At 38.5% G+C, this 10,473-nt stretch overlaps 1 protein-coding gene across 1 annotated transcript in view; it reads right to left on the reverse strand.

The window, feature by feature from the left end:
* The window catches only part of DHX15 (DEAH-box helicase 15), a 133,204-nt gene that overhangs the window by 31,506 nt on the left and 91,225 nt on the right, over positions 1-10,473 (reverse strand). Inside the window, exons 7-9 of the mRNA XM_019525825.1 lie at positions 3,521-3,607; positions 1,238-1,387; positions 921-1,029 (exon numbers count right to left, since the gene is read on the reverse strand). Of these exons, the coding sequence (XP_019381370.1) occupies positions 921-1,029; positions 1,238-1,387; positions 3,521-3,607 (346 nt within the window). The remainder of the gene's footprint in view (positions 1-920; positions 1,030-1,237; positions 1,388-3,520; positions 3,608-10,473) is intronic.

A 10,473-nucleotide genomic window follows, 5' to 3' on the forward strand; every position in this document is an offset into this window, starting at 1 on the left:
TCAGGTCCCTTCCGACCCTACTAACTATGAAACTATGTAAAGGTAAAATCTGCTGCTTGCTCTGTTTTTTGTGGGAAAAGGAAAACCCAGATCTCTGCCAATCAACAGGTCAGCTGGTAATATCCCTCCATTCCTTCCCTGGAAAAAGCTGTTTAAGAAAAGCTTGAACTAATGAGAGGCTTTTGTTTTCCTGAAGGGCTGAGAAACACTGTTATCAACTCACTGCTGGGCTGGTCAGGAGCAGGATGTGTGCAGGGGAGAGAAACTCCTCCCTAATCATAGCATTCTGCCCAGGCCTGGCCCCACTCCACCCTCCGCTCAGCACTGCAAGAAGCAGGGGCTGCTCTAGCTCTCCCCAGCTTCTAGCCTAAGCTACTAAAGGCATGTGCCTACATTTTTATCAGTCCAGAGGGAATGTCTGTGCATATGTAAACTGGTTCAACCTAGCCAGGTTAGACTAACCTGCAAAGACTGAGTCAGTTCAGGCTCAGGCTTTTGGAATGTCTGTCCCCAGCAGATATGCCAGAAAGCGTGCATTACATTTTAAAACTGTCAGTCAATGTTATTTACATATCACTGTTAATTGACATGCAATTAGACTCTATAATCAATGTTTTAAATAATAAAACTCATTAACAGAACCAATAGATTTTCCAAGCATAGCTTTTTGCCTTATCCTATTTAGTTTACAGAAGGTAGATACAAAAGGGTAAAAGTGCTAACAACCAGGAGAACAGGAGATATCCCTTTTAGAAGGCTGCAAAAACCATTCAAATTCAAAAAACAAAAAATGCTAGCTCATATTATTAACTACTGCATACATAATATTATTGAAATAAAAGTTTTTGGAAGTCACAAAGTAAGCTGCTTGCAGAAGTAAAACCACAAAACATTTTCAAGAAAACTGATAAAATACATACCTGGAGGATCCATAAAATCGAAGTGTACCAAATCATCTATACCAAGTTTCTTCAGCTGCAGCACCACAGATCCCAAGTTGGACCTCAGAATTTCAGGGTAAGTGTTGTCCTGGCAAAGAGATATATTATTTCCATTTTGCTTGTAAAACCATTTCTTCCCCATCAACCTTAAATAAGGAAAACTGATATTTGATTTTAAAAAAACAAGTTGCGACTGCTTTGACAGAAGTAATCAAACTTAGGTGGGTCTATAAAGGGTTTTATTCCATGCCTCCCCAAAAGCTAAGCCAAATTAATTTTTATGTAATTAATCCTACCTGCATTTCAGTTTTGTAGGCTTTCTCTGTATACAGTCGAAAACACTTGCCTGGTCTAGTACGACCAGCACGGCCAGCTCTCTGCTGAGCAGATGCTTTACTGATGGCAGTCACCAAAAGAGACTCCACTCTAATGCGGGGATTGTACACCTATGAAGGAGCCAGAAGCAGAGGTAAGATGAAAAACACCAAGAAAAAAGGAAAATGAGTAATGTTCACACAGAGAAAGAGGCCACACAGAAAATAAAAGCTTTACACAAGTGTTCTGAAACTTAAATGAATTGGCAGAGTAGATGCCTCTGGATCCAGCCCACAGAGCTTCTTGCCACAGCTACTATGTTGGCATAGCCAGGGAAACGTGCCTCATCTTAACCCCCGTTGCCAACTGCCACTGATTTTTGTGATCAGCAGCAATTAGAAACACTACATTTGGGGTGATGTTCACCTTAGTGCTTCCTATATCAAAACAGCAGCCCCAGTAGCCTCCCAGACAGGAGGTGTATGGTGGTGGTAATTCCTTCACTGTTGGCAGTTGTGGTCAAAAGCAAGGTCAGATTACGTATTTACATAAAGGTAAATGTTTGACGACTCTGCTTTAGCTCTAATTTTTTAAAACATATCCCTGGTTAGAAGCAGTGCACCTGAAAAGAGAATTCTGACTACACCCTACAATGGGAATGTTAACAAAGGTCCAAATACATTTAATTCCCTTAAAAGGGATGCATGCTTTCTATTCATTTGCTCATGTCACTCAGACTCCAAGCTCTCTTTAGAACTACTGCATTTTTAGATCAGATCATCCTGAAAGGACCAATGGCTTAAATTTTTTCTGTACCATCCTAAAAACACTCCTGGCTCTCAAATAATGTCATGTGTAAAGGAAATATTCTCAATGTAACTACTAAGCTGAATAATCAAGAACTGGGATGTCTGGGAAAATAAAAACCCAACACATTAAAGCTATAAATGCAACTGCACTGATGATTAAACAGCTCTTCCCCCACAAAGGAATCAGCAAATCAACACTGTGGGTACCCTCTGTGTTGAGAGAGATATTTCTGACTTACACACATGAAACATTCCAATACTTTGATACCTCAGCTTTAGATTAATAAGCCACAGATACAATCCTGCTATACCCGAGAGAACATCATTGAACATTTTGTGTTTTTAATAGTTTCAAATAGCTTACTGCTTATTATTTCAAAGTTGGCAAAACAGAGAAATAAAATGACCAATTCAGCAATTTGATTCGTATGTTATTTATGACTGCATATAAGGGATTACTGTATTTGTTCTTAAAACAAGCACATTGAGATTTCAAAAACATATTAACTTGCGTTGCTTAAAACATTAAAAAATAAATTTCTCGGCTTGCAACCAGACAGACAATGACAACCCACATTTCAAAAGATAACGAACAATATTTTCTAAAGGAGGCAGATCAGACCAAGCTAGAACTTTCACTTCTTCTCACCCTTAAAGTTGACACTTAACAGTAATTTTTCTTATGACTGACTATATTCAATAGCCCTGTAAACTCTCCTTCAAAATAGTCTAGAATATTTAACAAAGCCTTAACATTAACAACTGAACATCACATTACAAGTTTTGTTGCAGCAACTAGTTCTCTGAATCAAACCACACCTGTTGTGCCTCCTCCTCACCCTGCAGGATTGCACCTGTCCTGCATTTCTCAGGTTCACCAGCTATCCAAAGGTAATCACCAAAATCATATTACCCATACAGGGCTTGTCTACACACAAAACCATTTGGGTCTCTGTGATCACTTAGTGTGGACACATACTGGGGAAATGGATTTAATCCAGAGGGTTATTCATGCCCAACTTCATTCTGGAGTAACGTTCATGTTAACTCTTAGCTTCATTTTGCTCTATGGCTCAGGTGCAAAGGAAAAAAAAAATATAACTGAAACAAATAAGAACTGTAAAACACAAAATCCTGCACTGACACAGATAACACTATAGAACAGAGAAAAGAATGAGTGGAAACAGGTCTAGCTTTTACTTGTACAAGCAAGAAGAGAGACTGACATAGTCAAAGTTTCATACTTTTACAGGAGAGAATGGATCCATGCAAGACAGAACTTTGCAAGATTATCTGCTCTTGTTCAGACTATTAAAAATTGGAACTAAAAAAATTTCACTTTTTTCTGTTTAGAGAGAGAAATCTCTCTACAGAAAGGTGTCTGTGAAAAACAGATTCTAAAACATTTTCTATCAAAGGAAGCACAAGTTTAGGTTAATACATCAAACATTTTACCTTTTGCTTAGCAAACCCAGGATCAATCACAAATACAACACCATCTATCGTTAATGATGTCTCAGCAATATTAGTGGATACAACAACCTGTTGAAGAACAAGAACACGCAAGTCAAAACACAGATTCTATAGTAAATACAAACCACTTAAAAACATACAAGTCAGCTATAAAGGGAATAATAATGCAGACCCCAGACACGCACTCATTTGGTGGCACAATGGGATCTGATCCCAACTATCATGACTCCTGCTGTGCCACATCTGCATGGCAGAAGGTGATATTTTTAGGATCAGATCCTAATCGCACCCTTTCTTCAAGCTGGCAAATTTAAAGCTAGATGCCCGTAGTTTAGCTCTGGGCCCCGACAAATGGCTGACCACCTGCCCTGGTCCTAGGTATTTTTGAGACCCCAGCTGATTCAATCACCTGACTGTCAGCATCAAGATGGGGTGCTACATGTTCAGTTTATGATGCCATATAAACAAGCCACAAAGATGTTTCAAGTAGTTTGTGGAATATCTGTGTGGTTGGTTTGCCATTTTACAGCACCATAAATCAGCTGCATGTGTAGTATGTACTATTTATGGAGCAACTGACACCATAACTGCACCTTAAATGTAACATGTGCCAGGCCAAACCGTCTATACACAAACATCATCTCGCATTTTCTTAGCAGTTTTTCTGGTTATGCCACATTATCACTACCTGGTTAGAGCTATGATGTAGGGCCCAGGCATAAATCAGAGAGAGCGCCAGAGGGGTAGGATGGCTCTGTGGGCCACATCCAGCTCATGGGGCCTATTTCTGACTCTCCTGCAATAGGCCATTATTTTAAAAGGGTAGACATCACAACTACCTTCACCTCTTGCCCTTCTTCTGAATGGAAGTGTTGGCAGCTAAAATGCTTTGGGCCGAACTGAACACTGTCAATGTGCCTTAGATATGGCATCTCAGAACACTAAGGAATGGGAATACTATTTATAAATCCCAAGAAGTTTTAGACACGAATCAAGAACCAAGATGTTTTGGTCAGTGAAGATGTCTGGACCTCTTGGCATCTACAAGAACAGAACTTTAGGTGTCTACATAAAATAACAGCAAAAACATAAGGATCTATGGACTCCCAGGCACTTAAGCCCTTACACAGGATTTCTGTAGATAGGTTACTTGGATTGGAGATGCCTAAAAGTTGCAGTCTGGGCACCTACTGCAAGAGCTAGAAAAAAACAAAACACTTAAGTTGTCATCTAAATAGAATAATTATAAACCACATCAGAGAAGTATTTAAACAGGTAGAGAAACTCTCAAATGGCCAACTATAAAAAAAAAATATATAGAACAAGACGTATACTATATTTACTTGAATACACGATGAGGGTTCCCCACCCAGGTGGCATGGGGAAAATAAGCCCGTTGCCTTATAAAATCACATACAAAGAAAATCTTACTAAATCCACTATCATTAAACCAAAAGCAGCATATACTCAACAATGGAAACCAACTATGAAGCTGATTAAATGCAGCCAACACTGAGCATGACTATAATAACACATGGCCCACATTGGGCAAACATACTGATGGGAACCTGCAAAAGAATAGTTTAGTATAGCCCATTTGAATAAGATGCATGGTAGTCTTATTCAGATGTCCAATTAAGTGCAGTCTCCCTCATCTGACTCCCTCCCCCCCCCAGTCACAGTGAGCCACAACATGGCATATAGTTCACCCAGAATCCCTCTGTCACCCCTTCTCTCAGCCCGGCACATATGATTAGTGTGGCCCCAGTGAAATGAAGCCAGACCAGGTCGCCCTGCACCTCAACTACTTAAACATTTTTGGAGCATCCCTGGACTTGTGACAAGAACACCAGGTTCCAGTCATGAGTGAAGGCTAATTAGCACAGGGGTCACTTGTGCGTGGTGGAAGCAGTATCTGGAGTACACACAGACACACACACACTGAACAGTGCTGAGCTATGGGGTCACTGTGGAAATGTTGTTGACTCTGGTTTTATACTAATAGGTGCCAAAGTGCTGCTCAAAACTGTGTTTATGAAGTACCTATACTAGAACTTGCAGCAGTTTCAATAAATAAAAAAAGGTAGCATACATCAATTCTGGATGGATTAAGTGCATGGATACTAGATACAAATTGCTACAGCCATGTTTACATTTCAAAGTTATTATTTTCAATATTTGCTCCTCACTTCCACATGTTTAAGAAGAGCAGTGAGGGGAAGGGACTGCAAAAGGAAAAAGCTGGTGAGAAGTAGAGCGCAAAGGGGCTACCTGACCCCTCAGATTTGTTTTCCTCTGCTGTAGCAGTGGAAAGGGACATATTCAAGTTCCAATGTCCAACAATTAGATTCTATACCTGGAAAATGATTTTTAAAATGATAAGTTTTCCATATACAGAATCTAATTATTGGGGCAGTCATCTTATACTCAGGATCATCTTCTATTCAAGTAAATGCAGTTAATGTAAATGGTCCTTTTCATTTGTGAATCACAAAACATTTGATAAATGTTAGTATTCTCTCCTTTTTATTGATTAAAAGCTCGACAAATTAGGATTTGTCTACGATCACAGCACTCAGTGCCTGGCTGGGTTTATAACCCCAGTCCAATTCCCCATTCTGTTGCCCTAATCACTTCACTAATTACATTTGTCTGCTACTCATTATACCAATTCATCTGTTTCCAACAAGATTTCTAGAGAGTCTGGGCTTACATAACTGCCAATACAGAATCAAAGTGATAACCAGAGTGAAAAATATTTATGCAATGAACTGGAGCTGTATCATGTTACAGCAAGAAACATACTATTACAGAGCAGCTCAAATAGAAATGAACACACTTCATCCGGAGGTAATCCATACAAATTAGGCACAAAGATAAAAGCTTCAAGCACATCAACACAATTAAAGTAAGTGCTGACAGAGCAGCTTGATCCATTTTCATAGAAATGCTATAAATCATTTAAATTGTAAACTAAACAGTAGTGTGCCTTTGTTAAAAGGCTACTTGTTTCACATTTGGGAAGTAGACATACCTAATTCAGCTTGCTATTCAATAAATAATGTGATCCATCCAGGCCTAACCTTTCTAACTCTGCAGATGTGTTGCAAATCTAAGCATGTCCACATGAACAGTTCAGCTAAAGAGTGGATGCCCTTGCATCTACATACAACACAGTTAAGTACTGCCTTTGCCAGCCTGCTGTCATTAAGGCATCTCCCTGATGAATGGCTGATGAAATCATCTTGCTGCTTTGTGTTCAGTCTACAAATGTCCAGTAATAGTTTGGGTGCTTCACACAATCTTTCAGAAATACCATTTGTGCAACATATATTGAACTTTTTCAGGTATATGGGAACATAGCAACCCTTTCCCTCAAAGCTATCATGTTGGTACCTTTTAGAATAAGAAAGGTCCCTGAAGGGTAATTACACACTTAATATTAGCAATGATTTGAATAGTTATTATACAATATGTAAAAATCTTTGAAAACATGTAAACAGAAATAAAAGCATGAGTAGTTGTTATGAGGTTAAAAAAATTACATTAAATTATTTATTGATAGACTTTAAGATTCACAATGATCATGTTCTTCCAGAAGTAGTTAACTTGATATTTAATAGCCCAATACAGTGAAAGACAAATTTAACAAGTTATTTTAATACTAGATTAAATATTATATATGTATATATAATGGTTTAACCAGTGCCTCCAACGTATCTGAAACAGTTTAAGATAATAAAACTCAATCTGGGATTTTAATTCTGGTAAACTCTTCCATTTAGAGATGTTAAATTGCTAAAAGCAGGACTTCATGACTTGACTGGAATTCTCCTATTTACACCAAGCATCCTATTCAAGTTTTAAATAAGCACTTGAGATTAAATACTGAAACATTCAACTAATGAAATGCTAAGTACTCTGTGATGGCCTGTACAACACCAAGTTGGGAAAGAGTTAACAGGCTGCAAGAGCCTGCCTGCTTAACCAGCTCCATCCTGCAACATACCCATGCAAGCTGTTGTGATAATGCAACTGTTACACCCGCATGATTCTAGAACAGTATAAATACAACTAGCTTCATTTGTAGTAGAAGTTGTAGTGATTTAGCTAACTTGAACTTCCACGGGCTAGTAGCATTACATCAAAGCAGCTCCTCCCAACTTTTAAAGCAGCTAAGGTGTACACTTGTCCTTATTCCTAGTCTCTCTCCAATGTGTTGACTTCAGCACCACTAATGTTGTGCTTCTTCGTAAAAGAGCAGTTGTCAAAGTTTTAAGTTTGACTTCTTTATTAACTGAATTTACAAAAAAATTGAGAGAAATGAAAGCTGTATTCCTTACCTGTTACTTACCAGAATAGTTAAGTATTAATACCAAACATTTCTAAAGTTATTAGATTGTATCCATTTAAAAGGAATGGAATTATTATTATGGCAGTTATATTTATGTTTATTCACTTTTTAAACCCAAAATACAACAAGGATTGTAGAGTCTCACTTTTGAAGAGTTACTTAAGTGTTTTTAAAGTATTTAATGGATTTTAAACCAAGAAGAAATAGTTATGTTTTGGAAAAGTATAACATGATGGCACCCAAAAAGGACAACTTCTTTAAAAATGAAGTTGTTTTCAGATATCTTAAAAGCATCTGGAGGGGAAAAAAAAAAAAAAAAAAAATCAAGTATTAAAGGATCTAGTAAAACACAATTATTAGAACACTGGGTAAATAAACTGAAGACCTGCTTAAGCAGCCATGGTAAAATAACAATCCTGTCAGAGTTTACAAAACTACACATTCTTTTAAAAGCCCATAGCTTTTATGTTTACCAAGATAATTTCAAAATGTGAACCAAGTATAAGGAGCGGACAGAATTAGCTTCCACACATCCTCAAAGAGCTCAAATGCGACCCAATTCCTGTCACCGATTAACCATGTTTACTTTCAATTGTGTATACTGCTTGTGCACATTTTTAAAAGCACACCATATAGAACTGGCTAAAAAACAGCAAGAATGTGTGTACATGGCAGAGGTCTTGTTACGTTAAGAGCTAAAGTACTTTTCTGTGAAATCCGGTACTCTACCAGGTGGTCCCCAATGGTATCAAAAGGTAAAGCGACAACTTTGATCAGCATTCTTAGCCAAGGTACTGAAAAGTAGATTTCCAGACCCATTGTGGGTTGGGGGGAGGACAGACAAATAGCTTCTGTCAAAACTAGGGAAACAGAGGATCTTTCCTTGTTAAGGCATCTTCCTTCATAGACTAGGAAGAAAAAGAATGGCTTATTCTGGCTCACTTGAACCTAAGCAAGCAGGTCTTCTTAATCCTAAATTTCAAAGTGCCCTGGAGAAGTAGTTTTGTCCAAAAGATGGGAAGTAAGACAGCCAAAAGTATTTAATAAGTCAGGAGAAATACCAATAATGACTGTACCACAGCAACTGGTATAAAATGCTAAATGGCAAGAAAGATTTAGCACTTCCCATTTAGCATTGCCCATAAAAGCTAAAAGTTGTGCCCCCCCACAAGAGGTTGCCATCAAAAGCTGCTAGCTTCTTGTTAGCTAACCTCAAGCGGCATCTTGGTTTGAGCATTAGTCACTAATACAGATTTAAAAGTAGAATATAGTAACAACTCTAGTGAAAGTGTTCAGATAAGAAAAGAATACATTTACTCTCCTCAATACTGTATTGGCTATGCAAGAGGCAAAACAAATCTACTAACGTATTTCTGTTGCTGAAGTAACTACAATTCAGGTTACAGAGATCCATTCCATAATGTTCTATTTTTATGTACTGATTTTAACTTTCTAAGTTAGAAGCATATATTTTTGTGCCATATTTTGCCCTCAGTTTATTCCTTTCCAGCCTGACAATCCTTTTTGTGGCACAACACTTACTTAAATGAGGCAAGAGAGAGTGCCTTCTTGTTAGTCAATCCTCAGCACCGGCTTTATCAGTAAGACCAGCTGAATGCTGCGTATCTGCATTTGCTACCCACTTATCAAGAGAAATAGACACTGCCTGTGTTTTGAGGCATGCTACATTTTAAACATAAATAAAAATGTAATGAAATACAAGGCTGTAAGTTGTTCATCACTAAGAAGCAATTTCATTCATTCAAGTCATTTGCTAAAACAATCTTGTTGCAGCATTAGTTTCATGATTTCAGAGTGCGTGCTTTCTGCAATCAACTAACTTCAATAGGAAAAAAGGATCATTTCACTAGATTTAATAAATGATTTATTCACCCAGAACATTAAGTTGTCACTAGTATTCAACATACATTATACTGCAGAGAAAAGGCAATGATCAAGGAACAAACCCTGCCTACAGCACATAAAATGACTGAGATTTATATGACCTCCAAAATCTTCTGTTCAGCTTTATGAATGTGCAGTTTAACAATGCTGACCTCATGAAGGAACACCTTGAGAGGCTGGACACCTTCAAGTCAGCCAGCCCTGACAATCTACACCCCAGGGTACTGAAGGAGCTGGCTAGCATCATAGCTCAGGATCTTCGAGAGCTCCTGGCACTCTGGTGAAGTGCCCGAAGACTGGAAGAAGGCCAATGTGGTACCTACCTTCAAGAAAGGGAGGAAAGTGGATCCAGTAAACTACAGGCCCATCAGCCTGACCTCTATCCCAGGGAAGGTCTTAGAAAAGATTATCAAAGAGGCATTCTTAACAGACTGGCCAATGGCAACATCCTGAGGGATAGCCAGCACGGGTTTGTTGCGGGTAGGTCTTGATTGACCAATCTCATTTCCCTTTATCACCAGGTGACCCATCACCTGGACAAAGGAAAGGAGATTGATGTCGTATATCTTGACTTCAAAAAAGCCTTCAATCTGGTATCCTATGATCGCCTCTTGGCAAAACTGGCCAACTGTGGCCTCAGGTCCACCACGATCTGCTGGCTGGGGAATTGGCTCCG

The sequence above is a fragment of the Gavialis gangeticus genome, unplaced genomic scaffold, assembly GCF_001723915.1.
Source record: "Gavialis gangeticus isolate Ggan-Ray unplaced genomic scaffold, GavGan_comp1, whole genome shotgun sequence".
NCBI classification, from domain to species: Eukaryota; Metazoa; Chordata; order Crocodylia; family Gavialidae; genus Gavialis; species Gavialis gangeticus.